General features: G+C 38.1%; 1 protein-coding gene across 8 annotated transcripts in view; it reads right to left on the minus strand.

Annotated features, from left to right (window-relative positions):
- Nucleotides 1-22509: 22509 nt before the first annotated feature.
- Elavl2 (ELAV like RNA binding protein 2) overlaps nt 22510-27270 on the minus strand; it is a 163569-nt gene continuing 158808 nt past the window's right edge. For 2 of the 8 annotated variants that reach the window (XM_048352172.1, XM_048352168.1), the window contains 2 exons: nt 25894-25932; nt 22510-25297 (listed from right to left, as the gene is read on the minus strand). In XM_048352172.1, coding sequence (XP_048208129.1) covers nt 24970-25297; nt 25894-25932 — 367 coding nt within the window. In that variant the 3' untranslated portion in view covers nt 22510-24969. Of the gene's footprint in view, nt 25317-25893; nt 25933-27270 lie in introns of all 8 variants that reach the window. The other 6 variants (XM_048352167.1, XM_048352169.1, XM_048352170.1 and 3 more) reach the window with 6 other exon arrangements.

Here is a 27270-nt window from a genome sequence, read left to right on the forward strand (position 1 = left end):
ATCCCTCATGTAATTTGGCATATTAAGAAAGGAGGAGAAAAGTTCTTGGTATGCCTTAATACCAATTCAAACACAGTTGGGTGTTACAGTGGCCTCTCTTTTTTTTCTTAAGGTTCCTGTTAGTAAGTTTCCATTATCTGCTAGCTCTTGGGAGCATAGAAAATTATTATTATTGAACATCCTCTCAAACATACACTGAGACATCCACATGTATAGTATCTTTCCTGATTTATAAGAAATCATCATGGGAAGGGCTCCTTATGACCCAAGACTGGAATTATTAGAAGCTACCCCTAACAGCAGTTGCATGTACCACCCCACATATTGGATAAGCACCACATTATTATCTAACTTGGCCCTCACACCAAATCTCTAAGGTAAGTCTTGCTTCACTCATTGTACAAATGAGGCTCAAGCACAGGAAATCAGTTGCTCTAGGTACAGAGCCAAGAGTGATACATCATAGACCGATGCTAACAAGCATGTGTGTATTTTTGCTGAGAACTATGAGGATGATGGAAGATGATGGGCACAAGTTGTTGAGGACTTTGTCTTAGTTTAACCATCAACCATCAGAAGGTCCTAAGGAGGATTTTTAGACCTAGATCAAAGAAAGCACATGGTGGCATTTGATATAAATCTTGAGAAGAAAAAGGTTTCCTTTTTATTTATTGAAATCCTATTCTTCCCTTCAGGCTCATCATGGGCTGACAGAGAAAAATGTAGGGCAAAACACAAAAACTGAGCTGACTAAAATTGCAAACTGTTCAAGTTGGCTAAAGTACAAGCATATGAAAAAATCATGTGAAAGGAGCTACACAAGGTATCAATAGAAAAGATTGGACCAATTCTGCAAGCAAGAAAAGCTTTGGGATTGTAATAAACTCTGTCACTGCCAAATTCCAACAATATCCTTGCATGTCATATAAATAGCCTTCTTGCTCCTTTCTTCTCAGGTGACCTGCAGTGGTCAATTAGTTCTTTCCACCTTTGGTGAGTTCTCCTTCAAATACAGTTCAAACTATATCACCATTCATTATCCAAAAACTATGTCTCAAATATATCTTTCATAGACTTCTATAACTTGGTCACAGCATCACCTCTAGTTCTCTCTCTTATGTACTCTATGTCTTAACTGTGTTCCATTTGGTCCTCTTACTAAACATCTAAAACTGCTTAGATAATGTTCCACAAATGCTCCAATAAGCGATCAATTGACTATAAGGCAAAGCAAAGTGTGAAATCTCAATATAATCCTAAATTTTTATCCTTATTTTCCTCTGATTCCACATGTAAGTCTTAGAAGATTTTAAAGCCACTAATTCCTAATTGGAGAGATTTTAGACTGGAATGTGTTTTGAATTGCAGCATTTATCTATTCTCCTTAAATTAAATCTTAACTTTCTCCAAACCTATCATGTAAAAGTTTCCCAAAAAACATCAAATTTAAACACAAGGCACTTCTACTAACCCAGAAGGGGCTTATAATTTTTTTTTCCAGTCCTGGGTCTTGGACTCAGGGCCTGAGCACTGTCCCTGGCTTCTTTTTTGCTCAAGGCTAGCACTCTGCCACTTGAGCCGTTTTCTATATATGTGATGTTGAGGAATCGAACCCAGGGCTTCATGTATACGAGGCGAGCACTTTACCACTAGGCCATATCCCCAGCCCATGGGGCTTATAATTTTTTTAAGCATGAGTTATATGATGGTTCATCTTGATTATCAATTTGATTGGTTGAGAAGCACTTGGGAGATTGACAAAACATTAGGAATGACTGTGAGGGTGTTTGTTTCCAAACAGAATTAAATAGGGGGTAGACCCATTCCAAATATAGGTGGCAGCAGCCACAGCCTGGGCTCATAAAATGGAAAAGGGGTATAGTCCTAGTGCAGGCATTCTTTCTTTGCTTCCTGGATGTGTGATAAAAACAAAAAACAAAAAACTGCCCTGTTACTACCATACTACAATTACTGACTTGAGTCCCGTGAAATGAGAAACAAAATAAATCTTTCCTCCTGTAAAGTTCTTTCTCTCAGGTATTTGTCACAGTGACTAAAGTCTGACTAACATGGTGTACAAAGTCTGGCCCCTTTTCATATACGCATATCTTGCCTTAGATTATATTTGTACCACTCTTCCTAAGCTTAAATTAAAAGAAACTATTACACAGTTCTCAGTTACTTATATACTTTCTCCCTCCAGGTCTTCCCACATCTTTCCCATGCCTCTCACTGCTTTTCAGTTGTGTACAGCTATATTTAATCTTTCTGCGACTCAGCTTACACACTACTTCAGTTAGGGAGATTGGTTGGTCTTCTCTTCATATCTAAGTTCTTCCTTTGATCTTCTATAGCATGTTGCCATTTGTGCCCTTACCATCCCATATTGATGAGTCCTTTCTGCCTGTCTTTCTCACTCATTCTTGAAGAAGCTGTTGGGGATCTCATCAATACAGCCTTGTCATCTGCATAAAAAATGAATTATCCTAGAACAAGCCAATAATATTGTATTTTATGCATATTTATACTTTACTTGTTCTTTTCTCATACAAATTCCCACAATTTCCCCTGTACTTAGAAAGCAACTTTGGGTGCTAGTCCTTTGGAGGACTTCACAAACCTCTGTGGATAGGAAATACAATAAGCAAGTCCACATTAACACCCAATGAGAGGATTACAGGCAATTGTTCCAAACTACCATTTTTTATGAAACTACTATATAAATTCCATTACCATCAATGGGTGCCTAGAGGCTTAGAGTTCACTAGACCAGGAGTAGGATGGAAAATTAAGTCAGTATCCACTTTCTGTCTCACTGTAGTTCTTTACTTTCTCTATTTTTTATTGTCTGAGAGTGAGTTCTAGAAAAACCATATCTCAAGTGAGTAAAGCAATGTTGGCAAATAATGTGTTCACGTACCTCTAACATTGAAGAAATTAAGTGAGATGCATAAAATCAAAGAAGTGTAACCCTCAAAAATATGCTAATATTGTTTTTCAACCACTTACAGATTAATATTCTACTTAATCATCTAGAAAAAATGACTTGTCCCTCCCTCTCCCTGTCCCCATATTCCTGCTCACAAACAAAAAAGCAAATATTGGATGTGTCTAACAAGATACTGCCTCTTTAAATTGGGCAGTGAAAGCAGAACTGTCAGATGGGCACAATTACCACCCCCTCCTCGGAGAGAATGAAGAGAGAGGAAATGATGCAAAATAATGCAGACACATTTGCCTTGTATTCATATTCTAGCATGTAAACAATTTCTAATTCACTTGCCTAGACAGTTAACCATCAGTCTGGATATAAAGAATTTAAGCCCAACCAAGAAACAGGAAGCATAAGTTCTGTCATAAGTGTGTTTATTTTGGTGGCTCACATCTGCAGCTTTTCCCCCCTCAATGTATCCTTTCAGAGCCAATCCAGGAAGGGAACAAAGGTACTGGGACTAAATCCATCACTGTGATTGTGATATGCTGAACTACCCACAGGATCACGAGAAGGAAGTGATTACTTTCATGATGAAGTACTACAACCCACATATGGGCAAAGCCTAGAAGTAAAGTCTATTCAATGTGATTAACTTTATTCAGTAAACTCAACAATGTCCCAACACTGAGCTAGTCACACTCAGCACCACTCAGCATCATATCTAAATGGCTGTGTTCTGACTGACATTCAAAGGCACCTGGTGCATTGCTGGGAGCTCAACATCAGCAGCAGATATTCTTAGTGTTATCTTGTGTTGACAAAGAAATTACATCGAAATAACCAGATTGGGGGGGGAGGAGGGGGAAGAGGAGGAGGAGGAGGAGGAAGAGGAGGAAGATGAAGAGGAGGAAGAGGAAGAGGAGGAAGAGGAGGAGGAGGGGGGGGGAAGGGAAAACTACTTTAAATCAAATCTGTAAACCCAAGGGGTACAAATTTCACAATATCAGCTTTGCTACACTGTGTGAATATTAATCTTTAGATGGAATAATCTCCCACATATTCTGAATTCTTATGGTCTAGAGAAAGGATCTGCAAACTAGAGCATGTGAGCCACCATTCAATAAATAAATTTTAAAAGTGTTTGTTTTTATTGCAAGGTAAAGTAAGAAAGTGACTACCTTTGATATACTATAAATCACAATGACAGATTAGATTACATTTCTTCCATAATGTTTTATTGGAAGATGGCCACAGCTACTTGTACAGCCTCAGATAGTTTTGTACTACATTGGAAGAGCTGAGGTTTTTGGTGTTTTGTTTTTTTTCCTTGTGGCAGAAATCAGAGGCTCACTAAGCCCCAAATATGACTCTTTGTACAAAAATAATTTATCAATCCCTAGTCAAGTATGGTAGATCGTTGGCCATTGCTCTACAAAACCAGGTTTTCAATAAAAATTATTGTGTTTTAAAGCTGTTAATCCTTTCTGAAGCCTCAAGTACTGAAGGCTTTGGTTTGGTCCAAAGACATCCAAATCTTCCGCTTGGAAACACTATAGGAACAGGTCCAGGTGGCAACCCGGCAAATCCGAACAGACGCCCATTTTTCTTCTGCCCATGAGACAGATGGTCCTCAGAGAGGGGGAGAAAAATTAGTCCATGAGAGAGAGTTCTCTGTGCATCACTAATTTTGGAAATCTATCCCTGATCCATCTGGCCAAGGAGGATTCCTTAGGAATACCTTTGCTATTAGAATTAGCTTAGCATTCACCAGGAGTGTCCTCAGTTCCAATGCTGGAACCCAAGTCCTTGCTCTGTCAAACTGCCAATATTGTATTCTAACTGCCCATGAGACATGAAGTCCCAAATACTTATAAGGACAGAAGATGATGAGAGAGATGAAGACAGGGACCGCTCTTATTTATGAAACCCCATTTCAAAGAATGTGTTCACTTGCCAGAAAGTAACTATTCCCCGAAGTGAAAGAAATAGCACCGACACTCCGCCATGTACAAGAAGTAGGAGCACTGTTTTCTTTCTGACCTGCTAACAGCAGTGCTCTCCACTGGGTACACAGTGCTCCTCCTCATTAAACACTCATCTCAGCTTTGATAACCTGACCTCATTATTTATTCTAAAGGGTATTTCTCCCTGAACAACCAACTATACGTTTGCAAAGCTAATTAGAACTCAGATATGATGTTTTATTTTCCTATTCCACTCCTAATGTCACAGCATGGCGTGTTGGCCCAAAAAATAGGTAGAGATAAAATTAAAACCAGACATAGGGAGCAAGTTAGGCAATTAGAAGTCAAAAGTATTCAGGGAGGCAACTGCTAACAGATTTTTTTTTCCCCTTCAATCTCAGCTAACAGGCTTCTGAAGTCTGTTGGATCCTAAATCCCTGTTCCACCATTTACGACCTGGTTAATTTCAGAGTCTTTGTCTATAAAACAAAGTAAAAACCTCACTGACCTGGGAGTCATTGACTGAGTGAACATGGATGTAAGTCACTTAACCATGTCTATCTGTCCTTACTAACAATCAGTACTGATAACAGTTTTGCTAAAAAAAAAAAAAAAATCACTGCTGCTGGAAGTAGAAACAAAGATGGACTTGGGAAGAAGTCACTACGGAATGATAGCTTTCTTGCCTTTCCTGAGTCATACAGGAGGAGACAAAGGAAAATTATTTTTAGAAAAGATGTTAAATATGACATGATTGTAAAAGGAGAATAAGATGGCACAATGCAAGACTGAATATGAGCCAAGTACATTGTATATGTGTGTGAAAATAGCATAATAAAACCCACTAAAATCTTTAAAAGGCAGGGCCTGGGGATATGGCCTAGTGGCAAGAGTGCGTGCCTCATATACATGAGGCCCTGGATTCGATTCCCCAGCACCACATATACAGAAAATGGCCAGAAGTGGCGCTGTGGCTCAAGTGGCAGAGTGCTAGCCTTGAGCAAAAAGAAGCCAGGGACAGTGCTCAGGCCCTGAGTCCAAGCCCCAGGACTGGCAAGAAAAAAAAAAAATCTTTAAAAGGCAGGGAAGAGAAAAGGACATTAAGAAAGAGTAATAGAGATGGGATGAATATGGTCAAAATACATTATATGCATGTATGTATATATCACAATGAAAAATTTTGTACAGTTAACTTGATAGTAGTAGTCTGTTTTGTCTTAAAGATGCTGTCACATTTTGCATCCAGTCCTCTGAACCTTTGGAACATAAAAGTTCTCATTTTAAATTTTCTTAATAAATTTATTTCTTTTGGCAGGGCTTTACTCTATCTTTGAACTACTTCCTTGGTTCTTTCCAGCCTTAGTTTTTTTCATTTGCATGGGATAACCACACTTTTACTTTTGTTCATTCTAGTCTCAAACTATAATCCTGCAGATCCCTGAGTAGCTGGGATTATAGGCAAAAGCCACCATAATCAGCCTCAATTCCCATTTTAGAGAGCCTTATATCCCAAACCTTGTATGTGTCCCCAGGACAGCTGAAGAAATCCAACATTGCCTTCCTCATTATTCAACAGGCTGAGAGAGAAAGAGTTCTTTCCACAAAAAGAGAAAAAGCAGCTGAGATACAAAGGACATAACATCACTGACCTTATAAAGCAAGTAGCTTAATTTTAGTCTTAAATTTTTTTTTATCAATTTATCATTTGCTTACAAAATATAACTTCCAGACTTTGTCCAGTCCCACGGATGAATGTAGGAAAAGGAACAATGAGCCAATCACATAGCATGTCAGGCAGGCTGGGATGACAAAGAGCCTCAGAAATGAAAAACAATACTTAAAATGTATCTATAATCAAACCGGTGGCCAGGGCAGACTACTAAGCAACACAGCTGGGATGAGACTTCTAGCTGATGTTAAGTCTCACAAAACTTACTTCTGGGGCAACTTTTTCAAAGCACTATAAGACTATCCACCCTGCCTCTTCTCGACAGATGCTTCTCTTTTCCCAAGCACCAAAAGGTTTAGGCTGCAGCTGAGCCTACTTTCACCCATGTTGTGAACTAATTACAAAGAACCCCAAAATGTGGGAACAAACTGGGAATATTGTAGGCTGCCTTAACAAACCTTAACACCATCTGCTGAAATATTAAGATGCTGGTTTTTAAAGTTGGCTGTAGAAGAAGGAGGCTGCAGCACAAACAGTGGGGAAGTTCTCAATAATTACTTCTTCCTTCTCTTTCATGTACATAAGCAGTAGCATTGGGCTGAGGTTAACAGACCAGAAATTAAAGATCATCTCTTCTTACCTTTGCCCGATTCTAAGACTGATAAGAGAGAACCCACAATCTTGGTCATACAATGAGAAAAGATATGGCCAAAAGATTGTGCCTTACTTGCCTATTTCAGACATTTGGGGAACTACATGTTGATGGGAATAAACTCTGTTTCCGTTCGTTATTTGTTGGAAAAACAAAATTTAAAATATACTTACACTTAGGGAATATGCCATGTATGAATGACTTTATCCTGGTATGACAGACAGGCCCTCAGTAAACTGAGGCTCTGGTTATGGATTAAATATTTCACTCTCAAACAGGAGCAGGTGAAGAAAGCTTCAGGTTTGTAGATAAAGAAGCCCATGGTGAGGTTTCCAAATAGAGGAAACAAAATCTTGCATCACTTAATGTCACTGTTAAAAGGCCCTAGTACTATCTCACTCGTCTGGACAGTATTAGTCTTGAAGCTCAGCAGTCTCATCAAAGACAGGTCTTATTCATCAGTCTCCTCTGTATAATAATAATGGAAATGAGAACAATAGCAGTAACCATATATTATATATTAAGTTTTCTTATACTGTAAGGTAAAATACTGCTGTCCAATTTATAGAAAAAGAACATGGATGTTTGTACAGATTGAGAATCATGGAAGACTTCATCAGTGAGTGGGTAGACACAGTATTGAAGCCAAGCTGTTTACTTCAGAGTCCGATAGGTGCTACAGTGCAAATGGACTGAGACAGACTCACAAGGGCCCTCTTCTATGGGAGAGCATTGTCATAAAGGCATGAGTGCTGATTAACCTTCCATAGGCTACATGGAAACAACCATGGAGCCAAAATAGGCAGAGAGACTCCAGGTAGCACACCATTCTTTTCTGCTGTGGGCTTCCACACTGACTCAGCTACTTTACCCATTTCTATTAACTTCCATGCTCTGTAACTGGCTGTGAAGTCAATAAGTCAGGTACCCATGATCCAATTAGTTGAGACTGGATACCACAGCCTGGCAGCAAGGACTGCTGAGCATCTGACTTCAGCAAGAGTTGAGTGGCAGGCAAGCATCATGAGGGCTCTGAGCACAGTGGACGTCCTATGGATAATGGCCCACAGGAAGTAATTCTGCATCTTCGTGGTATCATAATTTACATTTCTACCATTTCTATCACTTATGCCCAAAATGACACATGGAATTATTTCCCATTCTCATCAGCCTATGTATACAACCACCCAGATACATGAAGAATTTTCCTACTAAAAAGTGCAAAAAAATAGTAACAAAGACAGACTCAGAAAAGGCTCTTCCCCTCCTCCTTCACCTGGTGTTTTTTCCTAAGTCCTGTTTACAGGAATGAAAAAGAAATTGGGTCCTGATTTCCACTTAACAGGATGCTGGGCATTTTTCATCATTACAGGGAGGGGTGGCTCCGAGTTTAGCCCAACCATCTGTCATCCCTCACAAGCCTGAGGGACTCACAGCAGGACCAGAAGAGTTTGCCAACCCTCCCAAGCAAACTCAGGGCACAGTTGACAAGTCACTTCCAAAGCTTGGGTGGACCAGACAGGCAGAACAGACCCCAACACAGGACTGAACAGACTTAGACATACGGGGACAATAGGTCACAACAAATGCAAAGTTGCCTTCCAGAAAGAAAAAAACCCACCCTGCCAAAATCACTACCAGAACCACAGGTCATCACAGTGGGCACCACCCTCCAACTCCAAAGGTCTCTGGAACAAAATGGCTAGGAATGCTCTGGAGTGAGGAAACCTGTTCATGAAAATATAAATTAATGATGTAAATATTAAGTTGAAACATAAGCCAAAAGATCAACCATTTTTTTAATAGCAAGCAAAATCCTATCCTCTGGAAACAATGCTAAACTTTAAAATAGGCATGGCAGGCCAGACAAATGGGCACACACCTATAATATTAGACACTACAAAGACAGTGATCAGGAGAGGATTTCAGCTCTACACCAGCCTGTGTCAAAAGTTAGTGAGACTGACTTACCCATCTTAACAAGTCAGATACAGACCTATAATCCTGGCAATGTGCTAGGTCTTGAATCCTGGTCCCTGGTTGGTTCAGGCAAAAATCCAAGACACACAGACCATGCCTAAAATAACAAAACACCCAGATGTTCCTAAGAAAAAGTTTTCAGAAAATATCTTGGCAAGTTTTCCAACTAAACCATCATCCCCAAAGCACACTTACATAAAATGGAGCAAAACAAATGCATGAACAGGAAAACTTTTAAAATCCTGACACCTGTCACATAGGGATATCTTGAGAATGGGTTCTGAAGCCCATGTTCAAATGTAACTTTGCATAATCTTAAATAATTTTTTTATTATGTGGCAATTAGGAGCAAATAAACAAAGCTTCCCATGACCAGGTTTCTTCTGAAAACTTGAAAAGGCAGAGTTATTGTTGTTTTTTTTAGTATAGAACCTACTACGAGAAGATGCTACCCTCTTCTCTTATTAAGACTCTTTCATCAAATACCTAATGACAACACAGCACAAGGTAAATAATTAGTTTAAATGCTATGGAGAAAAATCCTCTAGAAAAATTTACTTTGGGGGTTTAAGTGAATTTTGCCATATCACTGTGATTTAAACATTCCATGATATAAACACAAATACACTTCAACTCTAGGAGTTTTTATTTTGACAAGAACATACACACACATCTGTTAAAACTCATCCAGGATCCACATCTTTACAGATTTATCAGCCTTACAAGGGCAAATGCCTGTACTTCCTGACCATGCTAATCAATAGCCTGTTTGCAGGCCTCAAGGTACCTATGCTTTCAATGGAGAAACACACAAAAATGCCTGAAGGCAAAGGAATATGCATCCAGGCTCAGGCAGCCCAAGAACTGCTCTAATTCAGCTTAGAAAAGAAATGCTGGGTGGCTCTGTCTGCTGCCTGTGTTTTCTGTACAACATTGGGCAAGGGGAATGAGAAGTTATCAGAGTTCTTAGAAGGAAGTGGAATCTTTTAAAAAGCTTAGATAGGCAATATTTTTCTTTTTGATAGAAAGAGCACTGCTTCTGGCCAACCCATTAAACTGTTTACTAGAAATTGTTCACACATTATTCTCCTGTTCAATTTATCTTTATAGAAACTGGACTTCCAGTAATTACAGAGCAGTTTTTCACCCACCTCAGTCGTTTACAGGGTAATTTTTCCATAAGTAAATGAAGAACATTGCGAATGTGACCTGCAACCATTGATAAACTACCTGAAGTTGGTGGCAAAGGATCAGTGAATTAAACCCCCAAAGAGTATTTGAGATACACTGCTAACAAGATTTTTTGGTTCCCTTTGGTATAGGGGGTAATTACTATGCCCCAAATACTATGTATTTTATTTTTAGAGAATCCCATACCCTTCATGTAGATGTGTTACTCAATTTAGATAATGAGTGCTAGTGGAAAAATGATGTAGCTCAGTCTCCAAAATCATAGTACCTCATGGCCTGCAGTTGTAATCACATAGCAACAGTCACATCCATCACTTCCTTTCCTGTTACTCACCTGCCAAATGAAGACATTTATACTAAGGAATCCACAGGTTTATGTGCTCCTAGGGCTACAGTAACAGGTGTGACCAACAGAGACTGGTAAATGCAGAAACAGACACAACTGCTGAGATAACACTTAAAAACAGTAAGATAACTGGCCATCAAACCATAAACAAACTTAAAAGAAAGGTTCTCTTGTCTCTGGAGGCAGTAAAACAAAGATTTTTGACCTGAAGTCTATTCTACTGAATCTTTCAAGTTTTCTGGTCTCTTGTGTAAAACAAGACAACATTTGAGTCCTCTGGCCACCATGCTCATAAATATGCCATTTATCATTTTTTAAATCAACTTGGAGACATATAACTCTCCTTCTGAAATTGTTTAGTAATGTACTAAAGGCACTACAATATTTAGAGTTTATCAGCAATTGTTTTACTTCCACATGACTAAGGTTTTCCTATGTGTAAAATGGGGAGAGTGTGTATCTTTTGAGTTACCATGAAAGCCAGTAAGACTCCAATGTGAAATACCTAGCCTGGTGACTTATGCACAGCTGAAATTCAACAAAAGCAAACCATTAATGAGTCAGGCATGTAAGCTCAAGCTTGTAACCCCAACTATTTAGGAGGTAGAGACTGGATGGATCATAATTCAAGGCCATCCCAGGCAAAAAGTTTATGAAACTTCATTTGAAGTAGTAAAAAGTTGGGTGTAGTGGCATATTTTTGTAATCTCAACTATAAGGGATTAATAAACAGTGTGGTCAGGCCATGAGAGACCCTTCTTGAAAAAAGATGAAAGTACAAAGGGCTAGGAAAGTGGTTCAAGTAGTAGCATATATATCTAGCAACTGCAAGGCCCTGAATTAGAACTCCTATATCACAAAAAATGAATTATGGCAGGATGTTAAGTGATAATAATAAGTTTAAAGTAATGATAATCCTATAGTAGTCAGAGATACACTGGCAGACTCAACAGTGTACTTGCCAAACATCCTCATATTTTTCTCTCTTACACTTGGATTTGGTCAAGAAAAGACATAAAACAAGTTACAAATTCTAAGCAGAAAATATTCCATTACTTTGAGCAAAGTCAAAGATGTCCTCACTGCCTTAACATATGAAACTGTAACCCCTCTGTAAATTACTTTGACAATAAGTAATTTTTTTTTTTTTTTTTTTTTTTGCCAGTCCTGGGCCTTGGACTCATGACCTGAGCACTGTCCCTGGCTTCTTTTGCTCAAGGCTAGCACTCTGCCACTTGAACCACAGCACCACTTCTGGCCGTTTTCTGTATATGTGGTGCTGGGGAATTGAACCCAGGGCCTCATGTATACGAGGCAAGCTCTCTTGCCACTAGGCCATATCCCCAGCCCCAAGTAAATTATTTTTTTAAAGAAGAAATTCTCAAGAATACAAGCAGTATGCATAGTGAAACTCACTGGACATGAAGATATGCATTTTCTCTTGAAACATGGTGATTCACTTGCCATACAGTTCTGGAAATCACTGTTGCATAACTTAGAAATAATTTGCAATCCTAACTCTCCCTCAAAACAAACAAGGAAACTTGAATTGTCAAAGAAGCAAGACTACAGTTTGGATTTGGTTTGAGATGGTTTAAGTGTGTTCCAAGGTTTCTTTTATTGAAAGTTAATCAACATTTTCAGGTACTCACAGAGTGGAAACTGAATCTACCCCAAGTTGTGCTTTTGGGATGTGGTTATGATTAAAAGGTCATTAAAACAGAGCCCCTTGCTTTAACCTTGGTGGCTTTATAAGACAAAAAATACACAAACATGTGCTACATGTATACCATCTGTAATCCTTGCTACACAGGAGGTATTAGCAAAAGATCATGGTCTGAGGTCAGCAACAAAAAAAATACATGAAACACTATCAAAATATGCAACAACAAAAAAAGAGCGGGGTAGACGGGTGGCAAAAGTTAAAAATCCCAGTACTACTACAAAAGGCTACAGTCAGATGAGGCCCCTTGACCTGTGAGCCCAAATAAACTTCTCTTCTTCCAATTTATAGTATGATGCTATCATCAACAGAAAATGGACTGACACACAGAGATATGATCAGGAATTTCTGAAAACACATTTTAGGATGACCCAGGTCTTATCACCTAATCTTAAATACCAGCACTTCATTCTTTATCTTTCATCTTTTATTTGTATAGCCACCTAATCATTCTTAGCATGCAGTAGACAGAGAGGGAAAGAAACATCATGCAGAAAGATCTTTCATTGAGTTTTTCAGTTTAGAAAGCTAAAATAAAAAAAAAATAGTAGTGTTTTCCCAGAGGTAAATTTCATCAGTAAAACCACAACACTGCATTTAAGGGTAAAGGTCAAGTATTTCTACCATAACCACTTCCTATTATTCATCACCATTACTGTGTTGATAGGTCCTGAAATCAGACAGTGGATTGCAGCCCTAGTTCAAAAATTTGCTAGTACAGCGTTTAGACAAGTTTACTAACCTCTGCATTACTAGAGTGCCTTTCAAATGATGTTAAGTGAAATACTGCCTACAAATGCTTAGCTCAGCGTCTGATCCACAGCATGTGGTTAAGTTTCTGGGTAAAGTCTGGAGTAGGAATAGGCAGTCATGGGCTTCCTCTTCAGCTAATTCCAACCACTAACTCACATGTGTGAATAAGCCCCCTATGTTATGGAGCCTGTCTGACACTATAGAGTCATAGCATCTTTGTTACAAGCCACAAAGAGAGTGCCATTCATAACTAAGTTTCAGAACCAATGTAACAGATGAAATGTTCTAGGTATTTTGATTCTTGTCCTAGCCAAGACTCCCAAGATATCCGATGCTTTTACTTTGAAGAAAACACAATGCCACTACCCTTTTTTGCAGTTTTGTGAATTTGTGGTTTCATTGACCTGTGGCTAACAAGAAAAGTGAGTATAGTGCAAGCTATTTTGAGAGAGAAACAATGCACACATAGCTTTTATTACAGCATCTTGTATTTTACTTATTGCTAATATCTTACTTATACTGAAATTATAAATTTAACCTTATCATGGGTATGTATGAACAGGACAAAACATATTGCAGTCTCTTAACTTACAATAGAACTTATGATTTAAGCTCATAATGCTTACAAAAGAAATACCGATTGAGTAGAAACTATACTTTTGCGTGTGATTGCCTTTCTGAGCTAGCCAAAGGCAGTGACACCATTTCTCACAGTGCTAGCCAGGAGCCCTAAGACACAGTTCTGGTCCTATTCAAGACCCTAAGAGTGAATAGCTAATGCACTCCTACTGTGTTGCTAAGCTAAGGTGTTTGGTATGTTAGGTATATTAAATGGATTTTCAACTTCAGAGTACTTTTCCTTTACAATGGTTTTTCCAGAGTATAACTTCATCAGAAGTCAAGGCACATGTGTACATGTAGAGTTCAGTGCTGCCTGTGGTTTCAGATATCCACCAGGGCTTTTGCGAGGCAACCATAAATGGGGAAAGTAGTTACTGAATACCTACCCAGTCTTTAAAACCTCAGGACCACTGACCAAAGTTCCATTCAGTCTTTCTAATGGAATTTCTCTGGGCTCATGAGCACCCTTTGCCCTGGGGCTCCTGAATGGACAGGGAAGTCTGACATGGTGATTCAGATGCCTGGCTCACCTGTCCTCCCACCTGGTTCCTTCCCCTCCTCATCTTACTTACCCGCATCTCTTATCTAGTTAATCCAAGATGATTTTGTCATCACACGGCTCTCACACATACTCACGTATTAAAAATTAAAAATCTTGTCTAATAGACATATTTTATGTCTAGGGTTCTTCGTGTCCAATCATTTGCTGATTAGTATTCCAAGCAATTTTAAAATATAAGGAATTGTCTCATCAACACTGTATGTATTACTGCAATTATTTTATCTTCAGAGTAGATGAGAGAAAAACATATTACATCTTGCTGAAACTCTTATGTGGTTAGTTCAGAATATGAAATGTGATTAGAACTTTTATTTAAAATAAAGCCATCTAAAGAGAGAGAACATTATAGGAAAAACAATTAAAACATAGAAAAATATGTAATTTATAATAGAAATATAGTATCATAATATATAGTTGAATTTTAATGATGCCTGTCCAATTATTTGAAAGTTATTATTAGGAAGGGGTGATATTAAAAAACTACTCCACTTACTTAGTAACAGATCCAAGCTAGCTGACCAGACAGATTGCCATGCAGCCTATCCATTGCCATTTAAAAGACCACTCTAAAACAACCTTCCATGTAAGTGCCTAAAATCTCATCAAAATATCACAACTCCTAATTAATTCATGCTAGCTACCAGAAAACAAATGCTCACTGAAGTTTAAGATTCCCACTTATAATACAATTACCAAAAGCTTCCAACATTTCTCCCTAAGAAGATAAGGGAACAAAACTTCATTCTACTCTACTTTATCTAGAAGCCAGGGTAAACTAGTCTTGTACATGAGGCCAACCTCTTCTAGCCTTTAAAATAAAGTGTTACACCTACTACAACTAGGAGCAAAGTACATAAGTATACAGAGTAAATGGCTGGAGTACAGAAAAGTAAGAATGTGGCTGGCTGCTCCCCAACTCTGTCTACACGTCTGTAAAATGGGGACTATCCAGAATTCCCTCCTTAACAGGCATCATGAGAGTTAAGAGAGAAAACATATGCAAAAGAATACTGTGATTCCTAAAACAGTATGATTATTAAATAGGTGCAGACACAGACATTCCTCTCTCAAAATGATATTCAAAGGCAGAAGTACAGACACTAGAAACATGGAAATAATTCTTTTCTTGGAGCTGCTGTTCCGAAGTGTCAGGCATTCAAAGTGGAGCCAAGATTCTCTAAGAAGCTGCTCAAGAAAAAGACATAACTCAGTGGGTACCAGATTGTATCTGAGAACCTCTTTATCATATTGCACATGCAGATTATCTCACAAAAGCCCCAACAAGTCAAAAGAAGGAAACCAAAAGAAAACACAAAAGGAAAAACTCTTGAGCAAACAGCATAATGTTTAGGGATGAGTCAGACCCACGTTTGCATGGGAAGGATTCAGAGAGAAAGGAATGGTGCCTGTTCCTCCTTTACACAGCAGCCACAGCCATCTTGGCTTCCAAAAAGCAGCGAGGTGTTTAAGTGACTCTGATCAACACAGCATGCTGATGATCCATTGTACACTTGATTTGGCGCGTGATCGCCCAATCGAATTTGCTAGCACAGTAGACTCCAGAAGAATCACCCATTAAAAACAATCCAAATGCAGACTCTAAATGTGCATAAGGCTTTTTGTGATCTCCACTGGAGCTTATAGTATCTAACAGCTGCAACTTTGACTGTTCTAGCTAATTGCTCTCAGCAACAAAAATAAACAATCGCTCCAGGAAGAAGACTGTACCCGCCAAATATTAATGAATTTTTAAACAGTCAGAAATTTTAAATCTTGTTTTAAAGGCTTTACTACTGCTGAAAGTCTCAAGGACTAAGCATAGGTTGAGGAGGCCTAAAAGAAAGTCCTTATTGTAATATGGAATCCATCCTACTACTCATTCTCAATCACCACCCCCCCAGCTCCAAAATGAAAAAAAGGAATGTGCCTTGTGTCTGGAAGAATTTAAGCAATCTGAGATATTTTAACTCATGTATAACTTTTTAACATATGGGGGAAAAGAGTCTCACTGATTGAAGCTATTTTTAAAGTGCAGCTCTATCATAAAAATAGACATTTACTCATAAGGATGCTTGAATAGAGAACAAGCCCAATCTACGTCTCATTGTTAAGAAAGGGGTGAAAAAAGGCTGCCGTGCTTTCTGCAGAGCCGTTTATGGTCCGCCTGTGATGTCATGCCAGGATCCAGGTGCACTTTAATGAGCATCTTTTAGTCTCATCAATTCCTTTAAAAGTGCTCTTCTACCATCGGCTGCTTGCCTGAGCATATGCAGTTAGGAGCCAGTATTTACCCAAACCCTTGCAAGAGAGGTAGCTGCAATCAGAGACCCAAGGAAGAAAGAAAAATTACTCACCCACAATCGGGCTCAGTGTCATCTCCTCCTCATTCCTTCTAGGGAAGGAAGCATTTTCTTTTGCTAAGAAAAGAAACATTTGACTTATCGGTCATTGAAGATATCTGCCTATGCTTTAACCAAAAGAAAAAAGTATCTTCATCTTTGCATTCCCCACCCTGAGCCCTGCAGCACAGGTGTAGCTGCAGTACACCACTTTCTGCCCACCCAAGATAGAGGAATATAGTTACTCAGGTAGTACCTGAAATACTCTTTACAAAAGAGAAAAATAGCAACTCTGAATCTTTAAAGTGCATGGAAAAGATTAGAGAAAAAGAAGACAGAGACAACAGGTATCAAAACAATCTATTCTTTAAAAGAACAACAGAGTTCATATTAAGAGTAATATTGACTAGTCTTTGTGTGCTTTTTGAATTCTCTATGGTGACTATATTATTGTTGAAATTATTCACACGGATACAAATTAAGGGCATCAAAATAAAATACTACTTGCACTTACCTATATTCAACCTGCAGATGCCACACATAACTTCTGCAGGATTACAGAAATTTGATGTCATAAAAGAAAATGCTAAGAAAGTTAATTCAGTTTGTGTTCTAGCACTCCAATGATAATGAAGGGCAGGTTCTGAGTCAGAAGAACTGGTTTCAAGGGCAATGTCTCATGATATCAGAACAAACTGGGAAGGCCTTGGGTTCAATTGCTAGCATCACAAGAAAAGGAAAACAACAACAACAACCACAACAACAACCTCACTTTGTAAAACTCGAACTTCTCTGGACCTTGCTCATATATCTGGAAACTAAGGTGTGAATAAGACCCCTGAAGTGTTTTCTACCTCATGAGAGAAAAGGAGGAATAAATAAAATCTTCATACTAGAAACAATACAACTACTGGTACAGAGTGGACAGTTGATATACACTGAGTGAAAGAATAAATGGGAATTTAAAAATACCAAAGCATGTATTTAAAATAGTTTCCCCTCCTATGTAGATGATGTGACACAGGCTCTGGGAGCAGTTATAGGTCTATCAAAATATAGCTCCTTCATGACAGGAACTCCTAGCATAGACAAAAATGGGTAAATACTTTTGAAATACAGTATTTCAGACAGACAGATGGACGGACACAGACACAGACAAACAGACAGAATCTGTCTTTAAATGTTGGGTTAAACTTACAAAAAGTTCTTGCCATGCTTTGTTTAGAAAGTAACGTTTGGTACTCTGGCCATCTTAGTATAGAGACATGAGTTGTAATTTAGCCTTGGATATAAACTTGTAATACTTTCCTAAAAATGACTCCTAAAAACTAGAGTCATTTTAACATTTGGATGGCTACATATGGAGAAATCACCCCAACAATCATTCTGAAGAGAGAAGATTTTTTTCTAAAGTACATTTATTATAGTTACACCTATCACTTCTGACTCAACTTTAGGGCAACAATTACTTATCCTTTCATATGGAAACTTACAGAATTTTGGTATTATTTATTCTCTTTATTGCCTGCCACAGTAATAACCTGTTTCTTAAGATCTATAGCTGCACATGAAAATGTGTTAACTTCTTACACAGTGCTCCATTGTATTTCCTGATGAGCGACATTTCATTCCAGTTCCAAAATATTAAAGCCCTGTACACAGTGTATACCTCAGCACCTGTATTCATGGTCATCAGTCTTTTCCTCTTAGTCACTTGCTACATCAGAAATCCACATGATAAAGGTACCTTGTCCACTGCATTTCATTCCTGGGTCATACGGGAGGTAGCTGCTGGTATCCTCATATCCACAGATGGGCTAGCTGCTCCTGAAACACATACTGAACTAGACAGAAAGAAATGATAGAAGTACACTATGAAAAATCAGTGTCAGAGACAGCAGATGAATACCAAAAACCATAGGTCTCAGGGCCCACCAAATAAAACCTTACAAACTATATCTAGTGAAGGCTTCGTCACAGGCTTTCTTTCTTTTTCTTTTTATGGCAAAGAATCTCTTAGGGGGGCTGGGAATATGGCTTAATGGTAAGAGTGCTTGCCTTGAATAAAGCTCTTAAATTAGCCTCCAAACAAAAAGGAATTAAAAAAAACTAATGTAAACTTTACCTTGGAAACATCTGAGAAACATCTGGAATGAAATGTGTAAGATCATATCCAACAAAATAATAAACCAGGCACTATAACTCATATAAAGTCTAAGAGGATCACTTGTCAATGTGAGCCACTCAGCGTGAAAGGCATATATTCTAGGAAACAGTTCAGTCCAGTATTTTATTCCTAGATGATTTTGGATCAGCTTGTTCTTTTTACCTACTCCACTTTTAAAGAAGGCAATGTTGGGCCATGCACCAGTGGCTCATGCTTGTAATCCTAACTACTCAGGAGGCTGAGATCTGAGGATCAGGTTTCAAAGACAGCATGGGCAAGAAAGTCCATGAGATTCTCATCTCGAATCAACTAAAGTGGAGCTATGGCTCAAGTGGTAGAGTATTAGCACTGAACACAAAAGCTCAGGGACAGCATCAGGCCAAGAATTGAAGCCTCAAAACTGGCCAAAAAAGTCGGGGGGGGGGGGGTATTTTTTTCTAGTAAGTTCTAGGTGACTCCCAAAATCACATAAATCTCTCATGTCAAATATTTTCAGGGTTACAGTGGAAATGGCCAACAAAAAGAGTCAAGTTTCAATGTGTAGATTCTTTGTAGTTTATGTGCCTATGAATTTAGACTCAAATTTCTAATTGATCTACATTGAATATGACTTAATATAATAATTGCCAAATACACAAGTGGACAGAGGCTTATCTATATGCCTTTGATCATAGGGTTCTCTTCTTGACTCCCCCCTGCCACTCTCCACCCCGAGTATTTTTAATTCCTCCTCGTCTCAATGACCAGCTGAACTGCTACCACTTCATTATGGCTTAGAATTCCCACCTCACTAGTATTCAACACCCCTCAACACACATACATTAAAAGCTAAACTTGTCTTCTTAAAAAAAAAAGTTCACTTTGTACTCAGGACTCATTTTCCTTTTTACTGTGTGATTATTAATGCATGTGGAGGAAGTAATTCTCTGGACCACAAATAGCAGGGTGTGTGACAGCAGAAGGAATTCCTTCACACATTTATGTCATCACAAATATTTTCTTGAATTCATATCTGCAAGTTTGCTGTAGGTAATTTGAACAGGTAATACCCATAAGTTATTTTGTGAGAATTAGCTTCAATTTAGTCTTAACCCAAATCTTTAGTTATTTAAAGCTAAGAGTAATGTTACTACTTTTGAGTGTGAGACCTTAAGATTATGGTGTATCTTGGGGCTGGGGATATGGCCTAGTGGCAAGAGTGCGTGCCTCATATACAGGAGGCCCTGGGTTCAATTCCCCAGCACCACATATACAGAAAACGGCCAGAAGCGGCGCTGTGGCTCAAGTGGCAGAGTGCTAGCCTTGAGCAAAAAGAAGCCAGGGACAGTGCTCAGGCCCTGAGTCCAAGCCCCAGGACTGGCCTATATATATATATATATATATATATATATATATATATATATATATATATATATATATATATATAAATAAAATGGTGTATCTTAATGCAAAGTTGAGTAAAATCAATCATCTTTTAGATAGTCAATGTACTTTGCCATATTAATGCTTTCAAATCTTCACTCCATATACGACATGTTTAAAGAGAATAAGAACAAGCCATATTCCTTGACTGATACAACTATTCAGATAGATGGTTGTCTTACTGCACACTAAGCACTTTTATTTTTCTAACCCAAAGGAAAATAATGTTCTGGAAATTATACAAATGAGCAAATAATCCAAGGAAAGAAAGAAAGAATCTTTGAGAATAAAGTGGGCTTACTTTGTGAGTTGTGACTGTGCTCATCAAAACTCTAGCAATTTAACTTGCTGACTATATATGAGTTCTACAGCACTGATGATGTGATAGTCATGGCACAGTGATGGTTTCCAGGAAGTCTAAGTGACATCTGCAATATTTTCATAGATTCAGGGCACAGCAGATAACCAATTAATTCCATGTTTGGCTAGCAAAAAATCATGCTGCCCATTTCTATAAGCCAGAATTCCAGAAAGACTAATTAAACTCCATTAAGGTACATCCAACAGCTTGAGTGAATTGTGCTATATTCAACCTTCCAACTTGAACCCTAGGAACTGTGTCTAGGAATTTTCTGAGGATGAATGTAGTGGGCGATTCATTGCAATGAACACTATATCATTTTTTTTCAGTGTTAGCTCTCACTGTTTCAAACTGTAATATGGTAGGTATTAGCATAGTGAGATCACTACCTCTTTTTGCTCTTCAACCCAGTAAAAGCTGTGTGTGTATTGCTCTGGAAGCACATTAAGAGACCTACACATTAAACTTGAATGTATGTGCTGTTAAAATGTAAGAATGTTCTCTTTGCTAGGTAACCTTGTAAGCAAGACATACTTCAACTTACTGCTGAACCTTTTGTAAAGGATAGACAGCTTACAATCTTCTTTTTAAAGGGAAGCTTAAATTGCTAACAGTTTTCTTCAAATTATATTAAAGTAATGTAAAATTATGTTAAGGATTTGTGTTAGCCACTAAGAGTCAACTGCAATATCATTGAGATGATTTGCAAGATATAAAAAAGAAGTCTGAAAGGTTTTTTAAGTAATTTCTCTTCAAATAGACCAGAAGTTATAAACTTCTCTTACTAAGAATATTTCCACTATCTGCTCAAGTAGAAAAGAACCACTGACATTCAAACTGATCAAAATACTGATAAAACACATGAAGAGAGCAAGGTAATGATGTTCTAGTAAAACTAAATGAGTATTAACTTCAATAATAAAAAAAAACACAGTACAAAGATCTGAGTAAACTCACATGTTGAAAGGGAGAAAGTGGCTTGTAGCTCAGAGGTACACATGACTATTAGGTTGTGAATTCATAATTCCTTTTACAGTGGCTCTTACCTAAAAGCCTAACAGATGCAATCAAGTCAAATGGAGCTATATTGTTGGGGTTTTTTCACAAAAGTAATTTATTATCCCATTCAATTTTAAATTCTGTAGAAGTAGAATTCTTAAACTGCCAAATTATTTACTTTTTCCCATCCACAGATCCACTGAGGTTGTATGAACATGTATGTGAAACTTGAGACTGGCACAGCCTTATGTATGAATGTGCTATGTACACATGCTAACTTATCTGAAAATTCTCTGACTTGGGAAACTTATCTCCTGTCAATATAGCAATGTGAGGTAAAAGGTAAGTATCACATATCAACATTTAAGCTCAGGGATAAATTAAATTTTGACAGCAGAAGCAGAATCAATTACCTCTTCTAGTGTTCTTTTTTTCTTTAGCTCAAATAAATTGGGGGGGGGGCACAATTCCTACATGTGCAAAAAGGCTGGAGGTTTAGCCAGTTACAGAATAATGTCAGTATCCAATTCCTTAAACTTTACAGATACATCAAAGGACATGTTTCTGTAAGAATTATTCACCTAATAATACTTGAAAGCAAACTACTCAGTGTCATTCAGTCAACAGTTTTGTGGGTTTCTTTTTTTTTTAATTTTGCACATTCTCCTTCAATTAACTTGGAATCTTTTAGACAATACTTACTGCTTTCAACTAAAGGTCTGAGGGAATCTTTTATCTCAAAAGTATAAGCTTATTAGCCTGAGCAAGGAGTTGCCCACCCCCCCCCACAAAAATGTATACAAAGACCTACTCACCACACTGTTCTTTCCCTTCAACTTTGTTTATTGATGTACTGAACATGAAAAAGTACAAAGAATCCAAACACAAAAGAAAACATGTACAGCCTCTTAAATACTCAACAGAATATATTTTCTATTCCAACAGATGTGAATTAAGTCATACTGTACAACTTCAAATAAATACCAGCCTTACATTTTATTAAGTGCTCTGATAAACACTGTAAAGTGAAGCACAATTTGCATGCCTCTCATCAATGCCTTGGTTTGCTACAGTAGTATAGGAAAGAAGCATGTAGCTGCTGTTTTCCCGTGAGGGAAACCTTATTTTTTTTTTAAGTATATACATGTATTTTATTTTTTTATTTTTTAAACGCAGGTTAACTCTGACAATCTAAATGCACCTAAGGATATGAGAAAGTGCTAAGCCAATTGAGTTCTGAATAGCATTGAGTGGGTCAGCATGAAAACTCGCTTATTCACTTTAGCACGCGCCTCACAGTTTATGTACTGTACTATACTGAAAATTTTTATAACTACAATTTTAAATAATAACAAAACCAAAACTCAAAGCAACCGCAAAGATAATGTACAACTATGTTATGCATAGCACATTGCCTGTTCTAAGGGGAAGCATATGAGCATCTCAGTTTATACAAAAAGCAGGACGTAACTATAGAGTTCTCAGTGCATCCTGAAGAAGGCAACTTCTGCCTTCAGCTTTTTTGAAAATTTATTATAAGCTAGATGCTAATCAGAAAATATTTTGTATTTTTTAAAATTTTCTTTCATACATGGTAAAGACTTATTTTATTATTTCCCCAAATAGTGGTTTAAGCATCATACAAAGTTAAATTTCAATAGCATACAGATATTTATGATTTTTGTATGAAAAATGTAAGGAAATTTGTTCAAAACCTAAGGTTATACTCATTTTTTTCTTTTTTTTTACCACAAACATATTTATAAACGAAAATGTAGCATCACCAGAAACAGCTGAAGCTAGACTATCTACAGACAAAATTAGCAACGAATCTGATGCACTGTAAATTCAAGTCCTCAGGACAACAGAAGTGATTAAGCAAGACCTCAAGTAACAATGTTAATGCCATTTACAAAGAAAAAAACTGATACAAAAACATTCAAAACCTGAACATCACTTGGCATGTAAGGGAAAAGAAATCAAATTAGCTGAAAGGTTCATAAACACAAGGTCTTATTTACATTACACAAAGCTCAGGTGTTAGCCTTAAACGTAACTTTCAAAACACCTTCAAATATATCCAACTCAGATCACTTTTGCTGATCTGCTGCAGTACAAGTCATGTGCAACATCTTTTTTTCCTTAAGACAAAACAATTCTTCAAACAATACTGCAAGTACATCACTAAACACCATGAGCTCTATCTGAAGGGATTTCTTTAGGAAGAACAGATTTTTTTTCCCCCATCTCTTGGTAATTTAAATTTCTTGCCTGCTCTTATATATTCTTTTGTAAATTTTTTGTTTCAAAATCACAAATCAATGTGAGCCACCTATCACAGAATAACCAGGATGATCACATATTCCACTGGTGATTACAAAAACGAAACCAGCAGTGGTTCCCTTGTTGATTCTATTTACCTTTCACACAAAGATCTCAAAATTATTTTCTACATCATAAATCTTTCTAAATTTCCCAACCGCTGCAAATTTCCTGGTAAATTTTAAAAGCTCACTAGGTGTCATATGAAGAGATTTCTCAAAGTATTCAAGTCAAAATATTTGTTCCAGGACCAGTAAAAAGTTTCTCCAAATTTTCTTTTTTATAAAAATAGATGCTTTTTTTTAAACCCACATCAAAGAGGCTCTTATCTCTTTGGCAAGGTACTGCTTTACGAAAAGTTCTCCAGTATTCTTACAATAAGCGTTTATAACGTAGCCCCCCCCTTCCCCAACCCAAATGATAATTACAAAATAAATACTGCTTTTAACTTCATAAATAAAAATGTAAACTTCAAAATACTTTTCTTAGACTTAACAGCAATGCTTTAAATGTAAACAAAACAAAGCTAATCAGAAAAAAAAAACAGAGAAAAAAGTGGGGGTAGGGGGCCGCAGGGGGGAAAGACACAACCAACTGAAGAATTACAACACAAAGCCTCAATATTTACTCACAGGTTCAAGGCAGTTATGTAAAAAGAAAAATGTCTTCCCTTAGCTGAAACACTTTTAAAAGGTCCACCTTCTTCAAAGAAGGCAATAGAATGCAATGTGACAGGTAAAAACCCTGTACCTCTTGTCCATATTCAAACATAAAAGATATTTAAGAAGTTTTAATTCAAATACTAGCAATAAAAAATCTCACATATTTCTTAGGATGCTAAGTAGTCGTTTTATCCCCATCTCAACACTGACTTACAAAGACATTTACTAATGTATAAAGTTTCTCTTAACTTGCCTTTGTTGTATAGTTTTCATATATAAATGGACTGAGGACAAGAGATCATTAGGCTTTGTGCGTTTTGTTTGTCTTAAAGGAGACCTGCAGTACTCTGTCCCCCAGACGGTATCCATTGAGGCTAGCTATCGCCATGGCTGCCTCATCATAGTTTGTCATAGTCACAAATCCAAAACCTTTGCATTTATTGGTGTTAAAGTCACGGATGACCTTCACATTGGTGACAGCTCCAAAAGGCCCAAACATTTGCCACAGGATACTCTCATCTGCATCAGGAGCCAGGTTGTACACAAATATGCACCACCCTGTTCCAGGGTGCCCAGGGATATTAATTCCGGCCAAACTGGTCATTCCATCAATGGTCATTGGAGAAAACCTACTAAACAAAATAGGACACACACACACACACACACACACACACACACACACACACACAAAATAGAAACAGAGGTTGGTTACAGCAATGGATTGCATTTCTTTTACCATTTTCCATCCCCAAGAATTTTTAGCAATTCCCACCAATAGGTAAGCACAGCTACAGCGACTTGATGTTTCAACCAAGGTCGATGTGCGGCTTACAGTGACATGCTATACTATCCCAGTATTATTAAGTTACGTTAATGACCATTATGTGCTGCACTGAGTAAGATTATCTACAATAGCAAAGAAATACACATAAAACTGGCTTCATGAATTAAGCAGGATCGGAGGGAACCAACACATACATCAACATGCTATAACGTCGCAATGCATAATGAAAAAAAAATGAGTTTTTAAAAGACCAGGTGGGTATTCAGTGGCATAAAAATATTCCATGAGTCAAACGTGCTTCCAAAAACAGCTTTTCATTAAGGTTGTACATGCAAAATCAAACCCAACACAAACTTAGGAGGGTAGAAATAACACTCCCAAATCAAAGAAACTAGTCAACTGTGGGAAGGGATTATGAGTGTCACGAACATCTATCATTACCTCTTCACTCCATAAGCCATATTGAGCAGATTGTCCAACCTGCAAAACACACATTCAGCAAACTTCAGTTTTAAAATTTCCCCCCTAATGTTCAAGAAAGCTGGGTGTGTTACTGCCACCTTTCCAAGGGGACATTTCCACATTGTTTGTGAAGACTCTAAACTCTGGATCTTCTGGCCTTCCTGGGAGAACAGAACACTGCTCTAGGACACTAGTTCTTCCAGTGGATTAGGGCTGCTTCTGCAATGGTTAGTGTGAGGGAACAGCAGTGCAGAGGAACAGCAGGTGTGACTTGAGAATCTACTCAGAGAGGAAATGTTGAAGTTCTGGAAGGGCTGAAATTTGGGCTCTCAGCACACAAATTAAATTATAACATATATCAGATTATTACCAATGTACTACTTTTTTGGTGGTACTGAGGTTTGAATTCAGGATAACCAATGAAGCCATGCTTCCCTGCTCTTTTTGCTTCAGGTCATTTTTCAGGTAAAGTCTCCTCTCTTAGGGATTGGAGGGCTAGCGTTAAAACCAAAATACTCGGGGCTGGAAATATGGTCTAGTGGCAAGAGTGCTTGCCTCCTACACATGAAGCTCTCTGTTCGATTCCCCAGCACCACATTTATGGAAAACGGCCAGAAGGGGCACTGTGGCTCAGGGGGCAGAGTGCTACTAGCCTTGAGCAGAAAGAAGCCAGGAAGGGTGCTCAGGCCCTGAGTCCAAGGCCCAGGACTGGCAAAAAACAAAACAAAACAAAACAAAAACAAAACAAAAAAAACACAAAATACTCCTACCTCCATGTCTCCTTCATAGCTGAAATTACAGACATGAACCACCATGCCCAGGTTTGGGGGGAGAGGGGTTGGATAACTTTTTGCTCCTGATGGTTTCAAACCACACTCCTTACAACATCTGCCCCCAAGTAGATTGGATTTCAGGTGTGACCTACTGCAAATCTGGCCCTACGGTAACTACTTTTCATGTTTATAACTCTCCTAGTTCCTGAGGATACCAAGACAAACATATTAAGTAGCTAGCTTGTCCAAGATCACACAGGTTGCATTCTACTGAACTCTTCAGTTTCCTGATTTCTATATATGTCACCATCTTGGCTTTCTAATATTTAAGTCTCCCTACTTTATTAATTCTAAAAAGGTTATGTTTCAATTTTCTAGTGCTTAGGGGCTGGGGATATAGCCTAGTGGCAAGAGTGCCTGCCTCGGATACACGAGGCCCTAGGTTCGATTCTCCAGCACCACATATACAGAAAACGGCCAGAAGCGGCGCTGTGGCTCAAGTGGCAGAGTGCTAGCCTTGAGCGGGAAGAAGCCAGGGACAGTGCTTAGGCCCTGAGTCCAAGGCCCAGGACTGGCCAAAAAA

Source organism: Perognathus longimembris, chromosome 1, assembly GCF_023159225.1.
Source record: "Perognathus longimembris pacificus isolate PPM17 chromosome 1, ASM2315922v1, whole genome shotgun sequence".
In the NCBI taxonomy this organism is placed as follows: Eukaryota; Metazoa; Chordata; class Mammalia; order Rodentia; family Heteromyidae; genus Perognathus; species Perognathus longimembris.